At 45.6% G+C, this 25,326-nt stretch overlaps 1 protein-coding gene across 3 annotated transcripts in view; it reads right to left on the bottom strand.

Annotated features, from left to right (window-relative positions):
- Positions 1-25,326, bottom strand: part of LAMA4 (laminin subunit alpha 4) — a 222,748-nt gene that overhangs the window by 164,054 nt on the left and 33,368 nt on the right. For 2 of the 3 annotated variants that reach the window (XM_029595241.1, XM_029595243.1), the window contains exons 2-3: positions 6,773-6,877; positions 2,066-2,193 (exon numbers count right to left, since the gene is read on the bottom strand). In XM_029595241.1, coding sequence (XP_029451101.1) covers positions 2,066-2,193; positions 6,773-6,877 — 233 coding nt within the window. The remainder of the gene's footprint in view (positions 1-2,065; positions 2,194-6,772; positions 6,878-25,326) is intronic. The other variant, XM_029595242.1, reaches the window with a different exon arrangement.

The following is a 25,326-nucleotide window of genomic DNA, read 5'->3' as shown; positions in this document are numbered from 1 at the left end:
ATCCAAGGCATATGAGACAGAACAATCTATTTGGGCAGTTTTTTTTACTTGCATTGGATTTGTTTCTCATTGGTGGATTTAAAAAAAAAAATTGATAGTAAAGATGGATTGTTATTTTACCACAGAGATATCCTAGATCTGTGGTCTGTGGAGCATATACAAGAGCGCTATATATAAACTGAGTTCTTCTTTTACATAATAGGGATATGCAGACACAGGATCATTTGGTTTGTGTCCTTCCTTATATATTTTATATTAGGAAGGTGATGGGCATTATAAAACAGCATTGGTCTTTTTTACGGTATCATACTATTTTTTGAGAAATTGCCAAAGCTTGCTTTCAACTATTCATGCAATCTATAGGATAATTTGATCTCATCTCATTTGCCTCCATTAGTTTTTTTTCCTGTTAATTTCATCATGAAGAGACATCATAGAGGTGGCCATTGTACAGCTTGTCTGTACTCTATGAATTTGAAAAACTTTATGCATGCTGTCACTGGAAAATATTATCCTTTATGATCAGTCTCTACATATGAATCTGTCAGGTAATTCATGTGATACAATGGCCATGTTGTTTATTATATGTGGACAAGACAATGCATTTAGTAAAAGCATGGATCATCCAAAGTGGTTATTTAGAGGATCCATTGACCCAGCACTGGTTAGAGCATGGCCACAATGTTGAATTAAATACTGTTAGTCCAAATGGTTTGAATGTAAATGTTGAATGGACTATGTCTGTGTAATAGAACATAGGTCAGCTAGTGAATGATTGGTTCAAAGTGTGTCAGCTGAGTTAGTTAAATTTGATAAAAATATCTCTTGATTGGTTGATATTGATCAAGACACTGGTGTTGCGATGTGGACCCTTGAACCGAGGCCATCACAACAACTGGCTTTGAAGACATGACACTAAGATCGATGAACCTTTCATTTGTTTGTAATGTCGTCTCTATAAGGGAAAGCTCTTTTTTTGGGTTTATTTGGGATTAGTTCATGTTTTTATGACATGGTATGTGTTCATAATTATTTATGTTTTATTCTAGTTGGACATAGTTTGAGGCTTATGGGACAATAAAGATCCCATGAAGAAGCCTGAGCAGATATATAGTGTCCCTGTTGTGTCCCTTTCCAAATTACTTTGGGTGGTATTAAAAGTCTTCAATCATTCAAGGAATTGCAAGTATGCATGGATGTTTTGTACCCTTCCTTATTTAGTGAATGTCAACTAATTTGTCAATGAACTTTTTTCAACTCGGATTTATTCATCAACATGATGAAATCTGCGATCAACTATCATCTAGCAAATGAACTTTTGTTGGACCCAATTTCTGGATTCATGATGGATTAATTTTGATGACTGGGGTGCTATGGCTCAGGGGGTCTCCAATTGTTGAGAGATAGAGGAGAGGTCTAGCTCAGGGGGGTCTCTGTTAGATAGGAGTTAGGGGAGGGGTCTGGCTCAGGGTGTCCCCAGTGGATGAGAGATAGAGGAAGGGTCTGGCTCAGGGGGTCTCTGATAGATAGGAGTTAAGGAAAGGGTCTGGCTCAGGGGTCTCTGATAGACGTTAGGGGAGGGGTCTGGCTCAGGGTGTCTCTGATAGGAGTTAGGGGAAGGGTCTAGATCAGGGTGTCCACAGTGGATGAGAGATAGAGGAGGGGTCAAGCTCAGGGGGTCTCTGATAGATAGGAGTTAGGGGAGGGGTCTGGCCCAGGGTGTCCACAGTGGATGAGAGATAGTGGAGAGGTCTGGCTCAGGGTGTATTTAACGAACTGATGATTAGATGCATGCACAGTTCAATATGTGTCTGGTTTCTTACGACTTTACAAGCAGTATAAATATAAAATAGGGTCCTTTGGTTACACTTCTTATTTTATTTGTCCTGGGAATTTCAATGTAATTATAAATAAATTTAAAAAAATCAGGAGAAACATTAGTGGAAAAGTCATTTTTCCTCTGATATTTTTTTGGTTTTAACATTGAAATTCTCAGGAAAAATAAAATAAAATAAAAACTGAAAATGAAGGTTCCTAACTGTAAATCACAAGACATGACACCTACTTGTTGGAGCTGAAAGGCAGGGGGCATGGGCAGGGCTGGCAGAACCTGGGCACTCCCCTGGTGGCATCGCCAATGTAGCCATCCGGACACCGTTCACAATGCTGCCCCATCGTGTTGTGCCGGCACTCCTGCAATGAGAGTCGCGAGTCCTCAGCACTTCAGGGTGAAGCCGTCCCTAATCCCCTGCCACAGCACGCAAGGGTCACTCTGCCTAACTTCTGTCCTGTGCCACCCCTCTCCAGCCCAAGTGCCTGCAGACGCTCTGCCATTTGTGGGCCTCAGGATCAATGCAGGATTGAGGCCATCCCATCCAGGCTAATCCAGGCCTGGAGCTCTACCCCGAGAGGCTCCCAAACTCTGGCTTCAAAACCTCTCGTTTCAATTTCACCTGTTTCCGCTGGGGCCTAGTTCTCACCTTTATTTGCTTTTCTTAAGAGTTTCAGTTCATTTGCTTGTTGGGGAAAGGCAGATTTTGGCCTTTTCCCTTTATCCTAACTGCAGCCGCTCCCTTCCCCCATTTTACCTCCCTCCCAGACTGTGAGATCCTGTTCGGAGCAGCAGTGAGCTCCCGCCTCTGAGTACAGCCCTGTGGCGCAGAGTCTCCTGGCTCGGTGGCCACCTTCGCCAATCAGGGGGCACTGAATGATGTGCTCTGCTCACCCCCTGGCTCCCCGGATTTTGTTCTGAATCTGTAATATTTCACCCTGTGCACTGTATCTCATTTCTGATTTACAGGCAGGTTATAGCAATTTACACTGAATCTTGCTTTCGATTGGTCCTTTTTTCTTAGTTTATTTAATTATTTGTTTTATTTCCACAATTTCTGTTCCATGGATTACAGTCAGCATACACAGTAATGCAGAACAAAACCTTACACAACTCAAAACAAACATGCCAAAACAACTAAAAAGCAACATTGCTATACTTCTCTTGGGGAAAAACATATCTTAAAAAGAGTGAGCCTGGAAAGGCTCGAGAAAAAAGAGAGATATCTAAGTTCTTCCTAAACTGAGAAAGATCACTCTCTGCTGTAAGAGCTACAGGAAGGCTGTTCCAGAAAGCAGAGCCTGTGATACAAAAGATCGGGCATGGGAGAGCGAGGGAATCACAACCAAATGCTGAGATGAGGAGCGGAGGCAGCAGGTGGGGCGGTGTCTGCTTATAGAAGCCACAATGGCTGGAGGGGCCAGACCGTGGAGAGGTTTAAGCATCAAAAGGATCACCGCATCTCAAAAAGGATATAGTTGCACTGGAGAAAGTGCAGAGAAGGGCGACCAAAATGATAAAGGGGCATGGAACGGCTCCCCTATGAGGAAAGGCTGGAGAGGTTAGGGCTGTTCAGCTTGGAGAAGAGACGACTGAGGGGGGGATATGATAGAGATCTACAAAATCATGAAAGGATTTGAACATGTTAATGTAACTCAGTTATTTATTCTCTCAGATAATAGAAGGACCAGGGGGCAGGCACTCCATGAAGTTAGGAAGTAGCTCATTTAAAACAAATCAAAGAAAATTCTTTTTCACTCAGCGCATAGTTAAGCTCTGGAATTCATTGCCAGAGGATGTGGTTACAGCAGTTAGTGAAACTGGATTTAAAAAAGGTTTGGATAAGTTCCTAGAGGATAAATTCATAAACTGCTATGACAGTAATTAATAAGCAATAGTAGCTTGTGATCTATTTAATGTTTGGGTATTTGCTGGGAATTTTCCAGACTTATAGCCTGGATTGGCCACTGTTGAAAACAGGATACTGGGCTAGTGGGCTTGATGGACACTTGGTCTGACCCATTATAGCAATTTCTTATGTTCTTATGACTTTAAACTTCACCCGCCAGGCTATCGGAAGCCAGTGAAGACAAGCTATAGTCGAGAAATATGGCCATACATTCTGGTCCCTGAAATGAGATGCGCTGCAGAATTCTGTATAAGTTGGAATGCCTGTAAACAGGTATTGGGGATCCCCAAGAACAGAACATTGCAGGAGTCCAGTGAAGACAGAATAAATGACTGAGTTACAGTCTGAAAATCTGAGTGAGATAAGGAAGGCATAAACAGGAGCCGCAGCTTGTAGTAAGATGACTGGACTAAAGAATCAGTATGGGATTGCATGGAAAGAGAGAAGTCTATTAATACCCCCAGGTCGCGAGCCTTTGATAGAATAGATGTAACATGCCCATCATACAGGGCCATTAACCATTTCAGTCTGGATAACATGACTATTTCAGCTTCCTTGATATTCAGGGCAAGCAAGTTACAGGACAGCCACTCCTCAATCCGGAATAAGCAGGTCCTTCATTTTTCTAATGCAGATTCCAATGTGAGGGAAACCGGGAAAAAGAACTGGAGGTCATCTGCGAACAACTTGGGGAAGACATCCAGACGGGAATGAACAGAGCGTAAAGGGGCCAGATAGAGATTGAACAAGGTGGGAGATAGTGAGGAACCCTATGGGATGCCGTGACCTTAAAGGATCGAGCTGAGAGGAAAGAGGAACACCTACACAGTACAGTACAGGAAATACCTAAATCTTCCAGCCGCCCAAGTAAAATCTAAGGGTTGAGTGTGTCAAAAGCTGACCACAGGACTAATAGAACCACAAAATATTTATTTCCCGTGTCAAATCCCAGACGAATGCTATCAAAGCTTGTAAGCAGCAATGATTCTGTGCTATGAAGGTCTCATCCAGAAAGTTGTTGTCCTCTAGGTAGCCTTGTAGCTGGCCTAAGACAATTTTCTCAATGACCTTAGTTAAGAGCGGTAAGGTAGATATAGGGCGATAGTTTAGCAAATCTGAAGGGTCTAGATTAGCCTTTTTAAGCAGAGGATATACTGCTGCCACTTTCAGTGGAGCTGGCAGTAAGCCTCCAGTCAGCGAGGTAACAAAAGGACCAACGTCCGCACGCAGAACCTTAATCTGAAGAACAAGAATTAAAACCACAGAAATTGTCTTTCATCTTGCTCAGAAGAGAGACTACTTTGCTGCATGTTGTGGGGGTGAATGCTTGCCAAACATGAGAGACAGGGTGTGGTGGGAAGGAGATACCAGCCAAATCTGGCAAAAGAGACTTGACTACAGAGGCTGCCTCTTCAAAGAGGAGTCGCACAAGGCCTGTGAGGCCGTTAAAGGACGACTAACTGGAGGCACTTTCAAAGCGTGAACTACACCAAACAGCTCTTGAGGGCGAGAAGCTGCTGAAGCGATTGGGGTAGAGGACCACGAATGCTTGGTCTGATCAATAGACTCTTTGTAGATTTTTAGCTTAGACTGATAGCTAGCAAAATTATCCTCGGATTTGTTCCTGCGCCAACCGCATTTGGCAGCTGGAAGACAATGCTTTAGAGTCCTGTGTGCCAAACAAAGAATACCAAGGAGCAGATTTTTGGTGCCTCACAAGGAGTGGCTTTACTGGGCCAAGAGAGTGCAGGGAAGAATGCAGTGACCTTTGCCAGCTCTCCACCTGACCGCTAGCAACAAGCATTGAAACACTGGCCAAAGCAGGAAGCCACAGAGAGAGTAACTGATCAGCCTCGCTCGGCAGCCTCCTGAGGTTCGGAGAGGGAGGAACAGCTTCATGAAAGGAAAGCCTAGGTTGCCAAGTCGAGCAGGCAACTAGACAGTGATCCAACCAAGGTACTGCAGTGCATGAAAGAGGACAGGACTTGACAGAAAGCCAATTACTACCAATAAAAACTAGGTCCAGAGTATGCCCTTTCCTGTGCGTGGGCGAGTGAATGAGCTGGGAGCACCCTGGAGAATGCATCACAGATAGAAACTCTCTACAAATCGCAGAAGGAGAGGAAGATTAAAATCCCCCAGGAAAATAGTATTGCTAAGATCAGCTTTGGATAGCAAAAGGCTGCCCACAGAAACAGAGAGAGAGATGCAAAGACATTCAGCCAGGAGGGGCATAAACTAAACATGGACCCCAGTTCAGCGAGGATACTAAGGAGAGAAGTTCTATCGGAGCAGAGTCCTTCTGACAGGAACTGAGTTACAGATGTACTGCTCTGATTCTACCACCAGGGGGTTTTAGACAGAAACTGATCTAAAACAGACCCTGCTTTTCATAGGGAAATTAGAATTGTAACATCAAGCATGCAATAGGGCCAACCAGGACTGGATCAACCTGTTTGGGTTGAATTGAGTTAGGTGGCAGCCCACCAGTATAGTAATTTATTTCCAGTAAGGACACCACTTTGTGAAAATTCATATATAATCATGGTGCATGAATGTACAACTGTGTCTCAGTCTAAAAGTCTATGCGAACAAGCAGTGCCTGTGATTGACAAGTGCAGTGTAAATGTGAACATGAAGTACCTTTGAGTTTACAGGCACAGAGTGTGTGTACATGCAGTGCCTGTGAATATATAAGCGCAGTATGAATGTGAACATGCAGTACCTATGAGTCTACAAGCACAGAGTGAGTGTGAGCATGAAGTACCTGTGAGTGTACAAGCACAGAGTGAGTGTAAACATGCAATGCCTGTGAATGTATAAGCACAGTATGAATGTGAACATGCAGTACTTGTGAGTGTACAAGTATAGAGTTTGAGTATGAACATGTAGTGTCTGTGAGTGTACAAGCAGTATATATGTGAGCATGCACAGTAGTGTCTGTGAGTATTCAAGTGCACTGTGGGTATGTGTGTGAGTGCACAAGTACAGTGTGTGTGGGTCAAAGGATGGGGAGGTAGAGCTGAACTTACCACACAAGCTCCAGAGCCATCCAAGCATTTGTCTGAATTTCCATTGCAGTTACAGGGTAGGCATCTGCCAGATGTGGAGTAAAAATATCCCACACTGCATCTCTGCTGGGAGGAAACACAGAATAGAAATGTGAATTTAAGTGGCATCACCAGCTTGGGTCCCCACCTCTGTCAGGACCTGTGTATGCCTCATGCCCTGGTGCATATTTGGACTTCTGAACAGATGTCTGGTAATTGGGCAGGATAAAAATAAGAAAACATAAAAATAAATATTCTTTAGATACTGTCTGATAAGAAGTCTTAAAAGTGCAGTTAAGCGCTGCTGGGTTCCAGCCCTCCATGGCTATCTAAAGTTCTGAAAAGGCTACTGCTTGGCAATGACTATTCTCCACAGCCCTGCCAATCTCTCATCCAGCTTGAAAGACACAATATTTCTGTAAAAATTCCCTCCTAGAGTAGATAGACAGTACTTCACCTGGCACCAGCACTGGTAGGATCTAGGAAATTCAAACTGGTACATAAAACTCTGCAAAAAACACTCACCACCTACATAGTAAACCTCGCACATGAATCCAGCACCAACACCCAGAACTCACACAACTACGAAAAGGCAGAAATGCAAATATTGCAACATGCCCTAGAACACCAGCATACCTCCTATTGGAGGAGGAAATTGGAAAACAGAAGAAGTAGTAGTTTTACTTTTCGGTGTTCTTAAAGCAGAGGGCACTATTGATGTATTTTGTTTGTATGTGATTTTATTTTATTTGTATTGCTTTTATTATTTTATGTAATGTTTTATGTATATTTAATATGAATGTTTTACTGTACACTGCTTGGAAATGTTGACAAGTGGTATAGAAATTAGATAAATAAATACATAAGCTGGACTGCTACAGATCCCTACACAGAAAATTCACGGTAGCAGATACCTAACCTCAGTGACAAATGCAAAAAAAAGACAGATCCTCACCAAATAAAGGATAAGTGATCAGAGACCAGAAATAGAAAGATGCAGACAAAAACTAAACTGAAAACCCCAAGAAGCCCGACTTGCATGCACTGGATTACCAGAGATTAGAAACGGAAATGCATTTTCTCCTGTGCTGTGTAAAATACAAAGAGATCATATATACACATTTCACAGAGCTGAGAGAGAATATCCAAGATTTCCCACAACAGAATGAGCAGGGAAAACTATTCATAATCCTGAGGAAAGAGGAATGCTGCAGCCAGAGCAGCAAAATATGTCTTATCCTGCCAGCAGTCGGGAGGCGAAACCTGAGCAGGGACAATCTGGACTGGCACCAGAATCCGAGAAGTGTCCCTGATGCTGTACTTTCTGTAACCTGTACCTTTATTTGACTTATCATCATTTTGTAATATGTTACTTTTTATTATTTTAATCACTATACATATATATATACACACACACACACACACACACACACACACACAAACACACAAGTAAAATGGTTATGCCAATGAAGTAATTTGAATCTGAATGTACTGGAGTCATGTCAAGATCGCATTTCACTATGTCCCGGACCATCTAGAATCATCGGGGATGGGTGAACAAAATCCTAAGGTAAGTAAAACATTAAATACTCGTATAGAAAAGGAAATAAGAGAAAAAAAGGCAATATTTGGAAAGCTATGTACAGAAGGACCTTCATTGTTGTTGTTGTTTAATTTTTCCCAGGAATTTATCGGGATTTATTATGACGAGAAAAAGCACAGGAGAAAATCAGAGGGAAAAAATGACTCATTATGTTTCTGGGTAAATATCAGAGTTTATTTTGGTGGACAGAAGCCAGGCCAATAGAACAACGTTAGGCAGATTCTCTCACCCAAATGCTCAGCAGCATCCTCACCTCTACCACCATCCCCTGCCTAGAATGTCCCACTCTCTCCACACCCCTTCCCTGCTGAGAATCTCCCTCTCCCCCACACTGCAGCACTATTCATCCTTATTGGTGCTGGCTCCAGGCTTCTCTCTCCCTCAGCACAGCTCACTGAGGCTCCCTCACTCTGCAGCACTATTCATCCTTACCGATACTGGCTCCAGGTTTCTCCTCTCCCTCAGCAGCAGCGTATTGAGGCTCCCTCACTCTGCAGCACTATTCATCCTTACCGATACTGGCTCCAGGTTTCTCCTCTCCCTCAGCAGCAGCGTATTGAGGCTCCCTCACTCTGCAGCACTATTCATCCTTACCGATACTGGCTCCAGGTTTCTCCTCTCCCTCAGCAGCAGCGTATTGAGACTCCCCCACACTGCTGCACTATTCATCCTTACCAGTGCTGGCTCCAGGCTTCTCCTCTCCCTTAGCACAGCTCACGTAGACTCCCTTGCTCTGCAGCACTATTCATCATTAGCAGTGGTGGCTCCAGGCTTCTCTCTCTCCCTCAGCAGCAGCTTACTGAGGCTCCCTCACTCTGCAGCACTATTCATCCTTACCGGTGGTGGCTCCAGGCTTCTCTCTCACTCAGCAGCAGCAGCTTACTGAAACTCTACTCTGCAGCACTATATTTCTGCTTTTGTGCAGGGCAGAGAGCTTGCCAGGAAGTGCTTAACGTGGACAGGGCCTGTTTCAAATGCATTTGTTACACCAGATAGCAGGTGGTTTCGCTGCTTAGAGAGTGAAGAAGTGAGACTTGAAACATGGCATGGGTGGCACTGGAGGGTGAACACATTCACTGGTATGGGGGGGGGGGGGGGTGTTTAAGACTTGAATCATGGCATGCGCTTTTGCCCACACTGGCTTGCAGCCATGACCAGTAGTCTCGATATTTTGCTTCCGCAGCTCTGGAGCAGCTTTTTAAGCAGCCTAAAATTGGGGTGAGTATCCTTTATCCACATGTTTATTAATCCCTTCAAAAAAATGAAGCAGATTTGTTAGGCAAGCCTTCCCTTGGGTAAATCCATGCTGTCTGTGTTCCATTAAACCATGTCTTTCTATATGCACTGTGATTTTGATCTTTAGAATTGTTTCCACTATTTTTACTGGCACTGAAATCAGGATCACCGGTCTATAGTTTCCTGGATCACCCCTGGAGCCCTTTTTAAATATTGGGGTTACATTGGCTACCCTCCAGTCTTCAGATACAATGGATGATTTTAATGATGGGTTACAAATTTTTAATAATAAATGTGAAATTTCATTTTTCAGTTCCTTCAGCCATCCGGTCCAGGTGATCTGCTACTCTTTAGTTTGGCAATCTGGCCTACTACTTCTTCCAGGTTCACAGTGATTTGGTTCAGTTCGTCTGACTCATCACCCTTGAAAACCATCTCCGGAACTGGTATCTCCCCAACATCCTCATTAGTAAATACGGAAGGAAAGAATTAATTTAGTCTTTCTGCAATGGTCTTATCTTCCCTATGAGTCCCTTTAACCCCTCGGTCATCTAATGGTCCAACCGACTCCCTCACAGGGTTCTTGCTTCGGATATATTTTAAAAAGATGTTATTATGAGTTTTTTCCTCTATGGCCAACTTAATTTTAAATTCTCTCTTAGCCTGCCTTATCAGTGTTTTACACTTAACTTGACAATGCTTATGGTTTTTCCTGTTTTCTTCAGATGGATCCTTTTTCAAATTTTTGAAGAATGTTTTTTTGAATACAATAGCCTTTTTCACCTCACCTTTTAACGATGCCGGTAATCATTTTGCCTTCCTCTCACCTTTCTTAATGCGTGGAATACTTCTGGACTGCGCATCTAAGATTCTATTTTTAAACAGTGTCCACAACTGTTTTACACTTTTAACCTTTGCAGCTGCACCTTTCAGTTTTTTTCTATTTTCCTCATTTTATCAAAGTTTCCCTTTTGAAACTTTAGGGGTAGATTTTAAAAGCCCTGCGCGCCGGCATGCCTATTTTGCATAGGCCTCTGGCGTGCGCAAAGCCCCGGGACGCGCGTAAGTCCTGGGGCTTCGTAAAAGGGGTGGGAGGGGGCGTGTCCGGGGGGGCAGTCCTGGGGTGTGTCCAGGGGCATGTCCGGGGTCAGGGGGCAGTCCGAGGTAGGTCCGGGGAGTGGCCACGGTTCGGGGTGGGCTGGGAGGGCAGTCCCGAGACCCCCGGCACTGCGGCCTGTGCCGGGGATGGCGAGGTGGCACGCGCAAGTTACGCCTGCCTCAAGAAGGCGTAAATTGTACAACAAAGGTAGGGGGGGTTTAGGTAGGGCTGGGGGGTGGGTTAGATAGGGGAAGGGAGGGGAAGATGGAAGGACGCAGAAGGAAAGTTCCCTCTGAGACCGCTCTGATTTCGGAGCGGCATCGGAGGCTGCCGATTTTGCGCAGCCTTGTGCGCACCGACCCCGGATTTTATAAGATACGCGCGGCTACGCGCGTATCTCATAAAATCCGGCTTACTTTTGTTTGCGCCGGTTGCGCAAACAAAAGTACGCGCGCGTGTACTTTTTTAAGATCTACCCCTTAGTGTTAGAGCTATAGATTTACTTATTGTCCCCCTTCCAGTTATTAGTTTAAATTTGATCATGTTATGATCACCATTGCCAAGTGGCCCCACCACCGTTACCTCTCTCACCAAATCCTGCATTCCACTAAGAATTAAATCTAAAATAGCTCCCTCTCTCGTTGGTTCCTGAACCAATTGCTCCATGAAGCAGTCATTTATTCCATCCAGGAACTTTATGTCTCTAGCAAGTCCTGATGTTACTTTTACCCATTCAATACTTGGGTTATTGAAATCTCCCATTATTACTGCACTGCCAAATTGGTTAGTGTAAACCGCCTCACTCGTGGGATAAGAAGACCGTCGTGACCGGTATTGATGTGAATGATATTAAAAATGTAGTCATCAAATTAGGCAGCAAATTCTCTGATGTTGCCCACAAGAGAGTATAGTACAAGGCCTTCCTCCCTACTAGGTCTCCCTTAGGAATGGGGTGCGTAGGGATTCGAATTGCTACCACCCATCCAGTGCAGTCTCTTGCCGGTAAAGAGGGGAGGCAAGGATAAATAAGATAATATTGTAAATTTTTATAATTTTATTTTAAAACACTTCTTTAAAGTCTTCGTACTATTTCTTAATACTATTGTGCACTAGAGATGTGAATCGTGTGATCGATCGTCTTAACGATCGATTTCGGCTGGGAGGGGGAGGGAATCGGATCATCGCCGTTTGGGTTTTTTAAATATCGTGAAAATCGTGAAAATCGAAAACCGGCAAACTAAAACATCCCTAAAACCCACCCCGACCCTTTAAAATAAATCCCCCACCCTCCCGAACCCCCCCCCAAAATGCCTTAAATTACCTGGGGTCCAGAGGAAGGGTCCCGGTGTGATCTTTTACTCTCGGACCTCCGGTGCTTGTAGAAATGGCGCCGGCGCTACCTTTGCCTTGTCATATGACAGGTCAAAGGTAGTGCCGGCGCCATTTTGTTTTTTGTCCCCCGAGGTCAGGAGCGTAGGAGATCGCTCCCGGACCCCCGCTGGACCCCCAGGAAATTTTGGCCAGCTTGGGGGGGCCTCCTGACCCCCACAAGACTTGCCAAAAGTCCAGCGGGGGTCCGGAATGACCTCCTGCAGTCGAATCGTGTTGTCTACGGCAGGTGCCATTTTGCGCAAAATGGCGCCGGCCGTAGACAACACGATTCGACTGCAGGAGGTCGTTCCGGACCCCCGCTGGACTTTTGGCAAGTCTTGTGGGGGTCAGGAGGCCCCCCCAAGCTGGCCAAAAGTCCCTGGGGGTCCAGCGGGGGTCCGGGAGCGATCTCCTGCCGCAAATCGTTTTTCCGTACGGAAAAACCAAAGGTAGCGCCGGCGCCATTTCTACAAGCACCGGAGGTCCGAGAGTAAAAGATCACACCGGGACCCTTCCTCTGGACCCCAGGTAATTTAAGGCATTTTGGGGGGGTTCGGGATTTATTTTAAAGGGTCGGGGTGGGTTTTAGGGTTGTTTTAGTGTGCCGATTTTCCCGCCCTCCCCCTTCCCCTCCCCCTTCCCCCGATTTATGATTTTTTGACGATAAATCGGGGGAATTGTTATTGTATCGCAGCTCTAACGATTTTTGACGATTTAAAATATATCGGACGATATTTTAAATCGTCAAAAAACGATTCACATCCCTATTGTGCACATTAAAATAACAATTCTCTTAATAAACTTCAATATATATATTCCCTTTTCCTTTTTCCTACAACAGATTATCAACTATAAATAAACATGAAATTACAAAAGAAAATGTTCAAGATACTTCTAACTCAATTACTTATTAGATAAGTACTAAAGTTAAATTTCTTCTTCTTTCTTTAATATTAACATTAATGTTCCATATATGTTGTTTCTTCTGACTAAAAGAAAATTGATTATTTGTGTTTCTTTTTCTTTTCTTTTTTTTTTTTATAGGTCCAGTATTTTTTCTCATCTTTGTATTCAGGTAAGTACAGTATTATGCTTTTGTTATAGTCTTTTACTTTCCCTTTATATATATTTTTTTAACAACACTGGTTCCCAGCTTTTCTTGTTTCCAGGTAATTCTATTTTTTATTTATTTATTTATTTATACTATTCCAGAAAACAAAGAGGTAGGCGATCTATATTGACTGTCAGGTAAACAAAAAAGAATAGATGCCTTAATCTTTTCCAAATATTTATTAAAGTAGAGACGTATCCATAAAAATGCCCGACTCAGGCCGAGTTTCGCAGCTCAACAGCCGCTGCCTCAGGGGCTTGAACAATCAGTCTGCGAGTAGAGACTGAATACATGACAGCATTTATTTATTTATTTATTTATTTATTTTATTTATTTAAGGCTTTTTTTATACCGAATTTCTTGTTACAGATCAAATCAACTCAGTTTACATAGAACAAAGTTTTAACAATAACATAGCCAACAAACAAATTAATATGAGATAGATATTGGCGGAGGCAAAAGTTACATTGTAACAAGGGCGAGCAACTGGGTATTGGAAAAGACGAGGGGGGAAATACAATAGGATACTATATACAGAGAGAGTGAGGGTGGCTAGGATAGCCTATCTCTAAGATTACTTCTGAAAATTATGACATTTATGTGAATTAATGATTGATTATGTGAAGCGTAACGAAACAGTACATTAAAGTTCAGTGATGTAAATGTTGGTCTAGGCGCACGGAAAGGCTCGACCGAATAACCATGTCTTGAGTTTTTTTTTAAAGGTCAGAAGGCAGGTTTCCTGTCGGAGGTCCGGGGGCAAGGCATTCCAGATGGAGGGACCTGCTGTTGAAAATGCTCGATCTCTGATGTTTAATCTGTGTACCACTTTATTCGGGGGGACGTGTAGTGATCCCTTATAATCCTTTAACAAGTTATCTTTCAGCGTGGGTTCACATTGACCTCCTTTGATGGTTTTACATCAGTCTAATTCACCTGAGATTCTTGATTGTTCAAGCCCCTGAGGCAGCGGCTGTTGAGCTGCAAAGCTCTGCCTGAGTCGGGCATTTTTAAGGATACGTCTCTACTTTAATAAATATTTGGAAAAGATTAAGGCATCTATTCTTTTTTGTTTATTTATACTATTTACATTAGCTTCCCTGATTTATTTTAGCATTTCATCATCTCTCTGACCATTTTGTCCAGGTGGATGGTAGTACACTCCTATCACTATACTCTTACCCAACACACATGGGATTTCTACCCATATAGATTCTACTGAGCATTTAGTCTCTTGCATGATCTTTATCCTGTTGGACTCTGTACCCTCCTGGTCATAAAGTGCTACACCCCCACCAAGTTGATCCTCCCAATGTTGTGGTATAATTTGTACCCTGATATAGCATTGTCCCATTGATTATCTTCTTTCCACCAGGTCTCTGGTGTGCCAATTATATCTCATTATTTACTGTTATATATTCTAACTCTAACATCTTAGGCTTGGATTCATCATTCCTCACAGAATGATGAATCCTGTGAAAATGGGGGGCGATGGGGAGAAGTGGGGGCTGGCCTGCGAAAGCCCGCAGCCTTCGCACCACGGCGGTGCACCGGCTGCCGGCTTTCACACCGAATAGCGCCACCATGAAAGGTGGCGCTATTCGGCGCGCTACTGCCGATGACAATGTTAGTAATGTTATCGCTGGCAGTGAAGACACCGCCGACTCTGTCCCTCCCCCTAATTTGCATTCTATCACACGCGGAAAGGCCCTTTTCGCATGCGATAGAGGCTTATCGCATGTAATACGGCCATATCGCGTGCGATAAACCTTTGATAAATGACCCCCTTACTTCTTAAGACGTCTGGCATTGACATACAGACATTTCAAAGTGTGTTTGTTTGTATTAACAACCTGCTTTTCAGTAGATATGGTATGTATTAACAACCTGCTTTTCAGCTGATAGGGATAATTTGGACTTTAGCTCAGGTGATTTTTTACATATAGGCACATGGACTACATTGCTTTTATTGGAACCTCTCTTTTGGGATGCCCTAGCACTCCTGTTTCATTAGTTTCCTTCAAGGATACCTTCCTCTGAACCATGCACTGCTGAGTGTCTATGGGCTTTCCCCCTTGATTTAGTTTAAAAGCTGCTCTATCTCTGATTTTATTATTGTTTTATGAAGAATGATGGTGTTTCTCATTTTCCATTGTTGTACTGCATACAGAGTCTGGCTTCTTTCAGTTTCCAGTTGAGTTTTTGTCTGCACATTTCTGTTTATATTTTATTCTGGTTTTGGTATCAGTCCATCTATGTTCTGCAAATGTGACTGAGGTAAGGTTTTCTGCTGGCATTTAGTTTCTGTGTGTTCCTGCGGCATTCTGGGGGGTAGGGTTTTTATCTCCTGTTTGATCCGGCACAAGCCAAAGGGGCTCATGCTGCCTCTTTACAAGCCCCATTGCAAGACCTTCTAGAGACTTATTGAACAATCTATGGGCTGGATTTTCTAAGTTCACAGGCGGGCGTAACTTTGCCAACAAAGGTAGGGGGGGGGGTTAGATAGGGCTGGGGGGTGGGTTAGGTAGGGGAAGGGAGGAGAAGGTGCAGGGGGGTGGAAGGAAAGTTCCGATTTCGGAGTGGCCTCGGAGGGAGCGGAGGCAGGCTGCACGGCTGCACGGCTCGGCATGTGCAGGCTGCTGATTTTGCGCAGCCTTGCGTGCACCGACCCCGGATTTTAAAAGATATGCGCGGCTATGAGCGTATCTATTAAAATCCGGCGTACTTTTGTTTGCGCCGGTCGCGCGAACAAAAGAACGCGCGGGTGCAGTTTTTTAAAATCTACCCCCATGGTTCCATAAAGGCTAGAGGATGGGAATGAAGAGAAGAGCCATGGGGTGGCTTGCTGGAATGGTGGCTCCTACCTGGTCATTACTACCCTTACTCAATAAGCCTTCACATGGTTAATGCAACTCCAACATTGCTCTCTGCTTCAAGGCAAGATGAAATGTGGAAAAGAGGATTTGCATTCAGACAACAACCAACAAGGACTAAACTACACAGTATGGGTAAACAAATAAGCATGGGGGTAGCTTGTTTATTGCACTGGTTACTACCCTAAACCAGTTAAGCCTTTAGGGTGGCAGGAAATTCGAATCAAACAGTTACCAATAAGGGCCCTGAACTTGGTGATCAGTGAAACAGATAAGTATGGGAAAATAAGTGTGGGAGCTTGCTGGGCAGACTGGATGGATAGATCTTTTTCTGCTGTCATTTCTATGTTTCTATAAGATCAGTGATATTCATAAAGACTTTGAGTCTGTTTCATCATCTACTCACTCGTGAAGTGTCGGCTTCTCCTTTATCGAGGAGTACTTTGTTTGCCTTAAATGCACGCACTCTTGCTGGTATTAATGTCTTACTCAGCATGCTGCATCATCTTACCACGTCTTCTATTGACACCATGCCTCTGCAATTTTTGAAGACTTCATTCCTAGGTTTAGCCAAGTCCATTTCTGTAATTGTTAATTCCTCTCTGTTAAATGCTATTATTCCTAATCAACTTAAAATTGCAAGAATTCATCCCTTGATTAAAAAGAAATGTATGAACCCTGTTTTAGTTAACTTATCAATCATTTCTACTCTTCCACTGAAAGTTTTTTTTTATCAACTCATGATTTTATCTCAAAAACGAATTTGATGCATCCTTCACGATCTGGCTTTTGGAGGGGACATAGCACAGAATCTGCTCTGCTGACTCTAGTTAATGATGTCAGGATTTAAGCCAATGGTGGTAAGAATGTACTCATTACCCTATTGGACATGAGCATGGCCTTTGACACCTTCAGCCATGAACTCCTCCACCTGCATTTTAGGGAAATTGCTCTGAATTTTCTCACCTTGACCTCTTTCCATTCTTACTTATAAGATCATTCTTTTCAGGATGAATGGAATAATCTGCTCTCTAATCCTGTAGTGGTCCTCAGGGGTTTATTCTGTTCCCTCTTCTAGTTAATATTTTTCTCTTACCTTTATCAACTTTGATTCAAGATTAAGGCTTTAAATCTTCACTCTATTCAGACGATATTCAGATTACTAAACCTTAGATTTTGCTTTCAGAATTTAATAAGTCTTGATCATGTTGCAAGTTAGCTCCACAATCATAAATTAATATTAATTGCATTAAATCAGAGGCTGTTTGGATTCCTCATTGTGATGTGGACCACCTTATATCCCCAATAATGCTTGGTACCTTTATCTCTCTGAAAACTGGGGTGGGAATACTTGACTGGTAGTGGCTTAGGAACTGCCAGAGGAAAAAAGGAGACAGATGCTGGTTGTTCCTTAAATGCAATTCAAGTGCACAGCAAAACAAATGAAAGGGGCAGCTCACCTTGGAATTCAGGTGTCTCCCAATTAACACAGGATAGTGCAAAGCAAAACAAACAATGCAGGCAGCTGACCTTGACATCAGGCAAGTCCCACTCCTAAACAAAGCAGGTCTTTAATTTACTGTCACTCTCAATCCCTAAACCTAAGTCTTCTCATACTGTGGGTCTCTGTCTGTTCCCCAGAGCCCTTAACCCGTCCATGCACCGAGGGGTAGATTTTCAAAGGGTTACGCGTGTAACCCTTTAAAACCTACCCCTGCGCGCGCCGAACCTATTTTGCATAGGCGAGCAAGCCCCGGGACACGCGTATGTCCCGGGGCTTTGGGAAAGGGGCTGGGCAGCGGGGCGGGGGCGGGGGCGGCGGTCCGGGGGCTATTGAGCTGATTTTTGTTCATTTTTCCTGTATTTGTTGGGGTCGACATTCCAGCTTCATTCTGCCACCCCATCACTTTGTTTAAATGTTTTATGATAAGACGTGAATTTCTCGCTTAGGATCCTATTTCCTGCCATGGATAGATACAGGCCTTCTCTTTCTTTTTACTGTTCCATCCACAGCCCCAGCACCCAAAGTATCCAAATCTGTCTTTACAGTCTGGGTTCAGCCTGCTCGCTGCATGCAGAGATTCAGAACCAAGTAATTCCCTATCAGGAGTGTCTGCGCCAAAGGGGAGGAGAATGCACACTGGCAGGAGCATCTTGAAATAGGAGCCCCAGGTTCATGAGTTGGTAAAGTCGGGACTCAGCGGGGGAGGCGCTGGACCCTGGCCAGAGCATTCTTTTAGAGAAGAAGCACCGCTCTAGGGAACCTGCCAGGGAAGGTAGCCCAAGATCTTTTTTTCCCCAGTGAAAGCGAATCATGAAAGCCTCTTCATGAATTCTGTGAATAAAAGATAGCCAAACTGGGACCACCAGTTATGTGTGCTGTGCCAGGCTTGAGGACACACTGGCAGTTCTGCATGAACTTTATCACCAAGGAAAGCCCCAGTGGGTACAAACACCACCTGAGGCCTGCTCCACCCTCTGATAGCTCTGTTACCTTAACAACTCCCATAGCTCTGAAAGGGCTCTGGAACCAAGAACGCAAGACACATATGTCACCTGCTGTGAGGCCGCGTGCGTAAGTGTGCATCTAGCAAAGTGTTTGCACTTCATTATTGCACCAGATCCAACCCAGGCTGAACACTGCGCAAAACAGCAACTGCTTAACAGTTGTGACCTTCATTCTGGGGTGAGGGTATTTCTGATCCTCTGAGTGACACAGCAGTAATTGTGTTCACTTCGGAAATTCTCTCCAGATGCAAATGTTTGCAGACCGTTCCTAACCCCACCCTGAGTCAAACGGGAAAACAAGATTCCTCTCCATCAGTCAGCAGAGGTCGGTTCCAGTATAAACACTTCCCAGTGAGGCGCTCACCACAAAACACAGCCTCAATTTTTCCATACATGGACAAGGAAAAAAGCTGAGCTTTAAAGGCAGGTTCCCACTCGTAACCCGCCAGGCGTTGACCTGGGCTGCACTGGACAGCAGCTCTCTATCTCGCACAAGGAGCATCAGTAAAATTCAGAGGGGAACATTTAATCTAAGAGCTGACAAGGCGGAACAGACTTTTGTTGCTTTTATAACAACTTTGTATTTAAGCTTTCTCCACAGAAAAGGTGGTGGATGAATGGAACGGCCACCCAGGCAGCTGCTGAAGTAAGACACCAACAGAATTCAAAAAAGCCTGGGATAAGCACAGAGGATCCTTAGCTGTGGGGGAGTGAGGGGTAAAGCCTGGGATAAGCACATAGGATCCTTAGCTGTGGGGGAGTGAGGGGTAAAGCCTGGGATATGCACATAGGATCCTTAGCTGCGGGGGAGTGAGGGGTAAAGCCTGGGATAAGCACAGAGGATCCTTAGCTGTGGGGGAGTGAGGGGTAAAGCCTGGGATAAGCACAGAGGATCCTTAGCTGTGGGGGAGTGAGGGGTAAAGCCTGGGATAAGCACAGAGGATCCTTAGCTGCGGGGGAGTGAGGGGTAAAGCCTGGGATAAGCACAGAGGATCCTTAGCTGTGGGGGAGTGAGGGGTAAAGCCTGGGATATGCACAGAGGATCCTTAGCTGTGGGGGAGTGAGGGGTAAAGCCTGGGATAAGCACAGAGGATCCTTAGCTGCGGGGGAGTGAGGGTTAAAGCCTGGGATAAGCACAGAGGATCCTTAGCTGTGGGTGAGTGAGGGGTAAAGCCTGGGAGGAGCACAGAGGATCCTTAGCTGTGAGGGGTAAAACCTGGGAGAAGCACAGAGGAACCTTAGCTATGGGGGAATGAGGTATAAAGACTGGGATAAGCACAGAGGATCCTTAGCTGTGGGGGAGTGAGGGGTAAAGCCTGGGAGGAGCACAGAGGATCCTTAGCTGTGAGGGGTAAAACCTGGGAGAAGCACAGAGGATCCTTAGCTGTGAGGGAGTGAGGGGTAAAGCCTGGGAGGAGCACAGAGGATCCTTAGCTGTGGGGGAGTGAGGGGTAAAGCCTGGGAGGAGCACAGAGGATCCTTAGCTGAGGGTGAATGAGGGGTAAAAGATCGTCTTTACTACTCCCATGCTTTAGTACTGTCCCATAACACCTCAGGACTCTCTCTAACACCTACTCAGGGTTGGCTATTTGGAAGGTCCTGCCAAACGTTGCCCAGGCCCATCTGCATCTATGCACATGCGCCTATACTAGTAACCTCCCACCTGCCAACTGGGTCCCACTGACCTGTGGGCAAGAATTTTGCCTGCAAGCTATCCGCTACTGGTTTCTAGGGGCACTGAGACCCCAGACAACACGTGGGCTGGGTCATACAGTTGCTTGAAAAACACCCAATTCCGGGATTGTTGGTACGTCCAAGACAGGCATGATTGGAAAAAAGATTAAATCTGCAAAGCCGAACAGGTAAAACAACAAATATTAAACAGGAAAAGTTAAGTCAACAGTTTCCCCTATTTATTTAGTGCCTGGAGATATTAAGAAAAAGGCTGTGCATCTGGACTGAGGAGGACCTCAGCAGAGAGATCTGCTCCCTCTGTACTCCCAGGCCAGACCGGAAAGTTCCAGACTGTCCATGGCCAGGCCTCCATCTGAAGGGCCAATCAGGGCACACAGTACTTACAAGAGCTCCCTGACCAATGGCCTCCTGACTGCCAGCAGCTTTCTGGCCAATGGCAATGCAGAATGTTTGAGTCTTGACTTTCCACAGGGCTGCTGGGTTGTGTAGGCTGCCCAAGCCTCCTCCTGGCCCAAGGCAGCATCGCTGGCCTCTTGCAGGGGTAAAACAGCGCCTGCAGGCCAGCAGAGAGGAAGTGAGCTCTCTGGGGAGGAAACACAAGGGATATCAGAGCGCACATGACAGCTTTTTCTTCCTTCCTTCCTTCCTTCTTACTTTTTCCTTATTTTGGCTTGGCATTTACGTCTTTCTCTTCCTGTGGTCTCCTCTGGGGATATTCTGCAAAGTTTTCCTGATTGGCTTTTTAAGTGAATGTGTAAAAATGAAAATATAAAATGTAATAAATGTGGCAGTGCATTATTTATAACTGGAGGTATCTGAAAGTCTCGTTTCTGTGTCCTGTCCTCTTCTCGGCTGTACAGAGTTAGGCTCTTAACTCTCCTCTCCTAAGACTTTTGGTGCAGGCCCTGCACTGTCTGGTACTTCTCTCTCTCTCTCTGTCTCTTTGGAAGACTGCAGAGCTCCGAGTGCGGCCTCACTGAAGACCTGTACAGAGTTATTAACCATTTCTTTCTACTGTTTATGCCTCTCCTTGTGCACTGCAACATTCCTCTGGAACTGGCCGTCGCCTTTTGCTTCCTGCAGAATCCCATCTCTTAAGCTGCTAAACGCAATCCCATGGACCTCCCTCCCGCTTCTCACAGGCCCAGGCTTTCCGGCAGCTGAATCTCATTAGCACCGGCAGTAACTCTTAGGCCTGGACCTGAAACATCTGGTGAGACCGACATTTCGGACATCTGGCTTAGCTTTCCTCTCTGCTAATAGACGTGAAAACCTGACAAATGTGAAAGAAAGCTCCCAGCATTCTCCACGTAATATCCTGCAACTTGCCCTCATTAATGTACCTCCCCAGACTCACAAATATCAAGATTATTACATAACTAGGATGAAGTTTCAACTTTTTCCTCTGACAAAAGACAAAATCTGTTATGAATACCGGCCGCGGCTTGCCGCGACCGGGACCTACCGCTGTCCCCAGGGGCCGAACGGAGCGTCGACGCTGACGGGGTTCGTCAGCAGCAGCTTCCCCAACATGGCCGCGGCGTCTTCTCCGCGCGGCTTGGCTCCGCCCCCTGACCTGCTGCTAGGGCCGCGCGGGCGGCTCTGGCTCTGCCTTAAAGGAATACTCACAGGATGTGAGTCAGCGTCTTCCTGCGGCTTCCTGATTGGCTGGGACTATTTAAGCAAGGTCTGTGCCCTCAGACCTTGCCTTGACTTCTTGGCTCCTGAGTTGCTTGGTTCCTGATTCCTGTTCGTCTGTCTGCGCTGATTCCTGGTCCGGCTAACGTTACTTCTGGTTCCTCGATCCCTGGCTTGGCAACGTACCTTCTCTGGCTCTTGACCCCTGGACTGGCTGTTAACCCTTCTGGCTTTCGATCCTTGGACTGGCTGCGGATACCTCTGGCTCTTGACCCCTGGACTGGCTGTTAACCCTTCTGGCTTTCGACCCTTGGACTGGCTGCGGATACCTCTGGCTCTTGACACCTGGACTGGCTGTGAACCCTTCTGGCTTTCGACCCTTGGCCTGGCTGTGGACACCTCTGGCTCTTGAATATTGGACTGTACTTCCTTAAGAGATCCTCGGGGTTTGCTCCTCGACCTGCTGGAGGCGCCAGCATCTGGATTACACGACCTGCAGGGGGCGCCTGCATCCAGATCTTCATTGTTTCTACCTGCAACTCCGAGGACCGGCCTCGCCTACCGACGGTGGCCTAATCAGTCATCGTTGGACTAAGGGTCCACTTCACCGATCATAACAGTAAGTCAAGGCCATGGACCCGGCAGAGGCCTCAGCCTTACGAGCCATTCCCGGCCTGGCTCAGAAAATTATGGAGCAACAGAGTATGCTCGAATCCATGGCTGCCTCCATGGAGCGGCTCAACGCCCGGCTTGATGCGGTGGTGGCCAGCCAGCCTGGTGTATCCGCCACAGCCTCACGGGTCACACCTGCTTCACCTCCAGTACCGAGCAACCTCCGTCCAGTCCTTCCACTTCCTGCACCTCCAAGATACGCCGGAGATCCTCGTCTTTGTCTGGGGTTTTTAGACCAATGCACGATGCATTTCCGACTGCAGTCACCTTTCTTTCCGGATGATATCACCAAGACCACTTACATTCTGTCCCTGTTGGAAGGCAAGGCCCTCACCTGGGCTTCTCCTTTATGGCAACGATCAGATCCAGTGTTGCAGAATTACCCTCAATTCATGGAGCTATTTCGGACTACCTTCGAGGAACCTGGGAAACAAGCTGCTGCCGCCACTGATCTACTCCATCTACGTCAAGGAGGGAAGTCTCTCACGGATTACAATATTGATTTCCGCACGTTAGCCAATGAACTCCATTGGGATGAGAGTGTTCTTCGGACCATTTATTTAGAAGGACTGTCTGCTAAGATCAAAGACGAGTTGGCCGCCCGAGAACTTCCGGCTTCTTTGAATAGCACCATTGAATTGGCCACGAGGATCGACCGTAGACTTCAAGAAAGAGCACGTGAGGGTGGTAACTGGAGAAGACGGCCTACATTTTCCCAGGCCCTGCCACCCCACACTTCAACTCCTCGAGAGACTCCTACCTGTGAGGTTCCCAGGGACGAACCTATGCAGCTCGGAAGGGGCCCGTTGACTCCGGAGGAACGTCTGAGACGACGTAGATCCGGGCTCTGCCTGTACTGTGGTGGTTCCGGACATCGTCTAGCTACCTGCCCTATTCGTCCGGGAAACTTCAAGGCCTAGGGACTTTGGGGGGCGTTTCCCTGGGCATTTCCTCTCCAAAACCCCCACTCACTCTACCAGTAACGCTTCATATAAACGGACGTGGATTTACCACCTTGGCTCTGGTGGATTCTGGAGCCGGAGGAGATTTCATCCTGCAAAATCTGGTGGATGAACTCCGGATTCCAGTCCGACTTTGTCAAACGCCTCTAGTCATTTCCTCCATTCACGGGGAACCTTTACCCGGCAGGATTACGCATCAAACAGAGCCTATGGATTGTTTCATTGCACCGGACCATTCTGAACAAATCACGTTCTATGTCTTGGAGAGAGCTATCCATCCTGTGGTATTAGGCATACCTTGGTTACAACGCCACAATCCCCAATTTGATTGGACTTCCTTACGACTAACACAATGGGGCCCTGAATGTCCCGGGACTTGTTTGAAGGACCCTAGTTCCGCTTCCAACTATATCTGTGCCTCGACTCTGGGGGAACTGCCCCCTCCATATAAACAATTTGCAGATGTATTCTCTAAAAAGGCAGCCGATACCTTGCCTCCTCACCGGACGTTCGACTGCGCAATCAAGTTGGTGCCTGGTTCCACCCCACCGCGTGGGCGCGTCTATCCTCTGTCTGTTGCCGAAACTCGAGCTATGACTGAATATATTCAGGACAATCTGCAAAAAGGATTTATTCGACGATCCACCTCGCCTGCGGGGGCTGGTTTTTTCTTTGTGGAAAAAAAAGACGGGACTTTACGCCCTTGCATCGATTATAGGGGTCTCAATGCTATTACTATTAAAGATCGGTATCCCTTGCCTCTCATTGCGGAATTATTTGACCGTCTGCAAGGAGCTCAAGTTTTTTCCAAACTGGATCTCCGTGGTGCGTACAATTTGGTTCGAATACTAGAAGGGGATGAATGGAAAACCGCGTTCAACACCAGAGACGGACATTATGAATATTTGGTAATGCCGTTTGGGTTAACTAATGCTCCTGCAGTTTTTCAAAATTTTATTAATGAAATTTTCAGAGACCTGTTACATACTTGCGTGGTGGTATATCTTGATGATATTTTGATTTTCTCCAAGGACTTACCTACTCATCGTCAACACGTGCTGCAAGTATTACAAAGACTCCGGGACCATCAGTTGTATGCTAAACTGGAAAAATGTACATTTGAAACTAAGTCTTTGCCGTTCCTGGGTTACATTATTTCTAACCGAGGTTTCCAAATGGACCCTACAAAAATAAAAAGCATACAGGACTGGGCTCAACCGAAGGGGCTTAAAGCCTTGCAGAGATTTCTTGGTTTTGCCAATTACTACCGTCATTTTATTAAGAACTTTTCACAATTATCTGCACCACTCACTGCACTCACACGTAAAGGAGCTAATATCACTAATTGGCCCACTGCAGCAGTAGACGCTTTTCAGGCTCTTAAGGATTCCTTCTTACGGCAACCCTGTCTTCGCCATCCTGACCCAAGTCGCTCATTTACAGTTGAAGTCGATGCCTCCACCGAGGGAGTCGGAGCAGTTTTAAGCCAGACAGATGCCAAAGGTACGTCTCATCCCTGCTCGTATTTTTCTAGAAAATTCTCTTCTGCGGAGCGCAACTATGCTATTGGCGACAAAGAATTACTAGCCATTAAACTTGCTTTGGAAGAATGGCGACAATGGCTGGAGGGGGCCCAGCACAGAACCACTATCTTTACGGACCATAAGAATCTGACTTACCTACAACAAGCCCAACGTCTTAACCCGCGACAAGCTCGCTGGGCACTTTTTTTTTCTCGCTTTGATTTTGAACTCCGGTATCGACCTGC

Source organism: Rhinatrema bivittatum, chromosome 3 (assembly GCF_901001135.1).
Source record: "Rhinatrema bivittatum chromosome 3, aRhiBiv1.1, whole genome shotgun sequence".
Lineage (NCBI taxonomy): Eukaryota > Metazoa > Chordata > Amphibia > Gymnophiona > Rhinatrematidae > Rhinatrema > Rhinatrema bivittatum.
The sequence above is the reverse complement of the archived record's forward strand: the minus strand, read 5'-3'. Positions and strand labels throughout refer to the sequence as shown.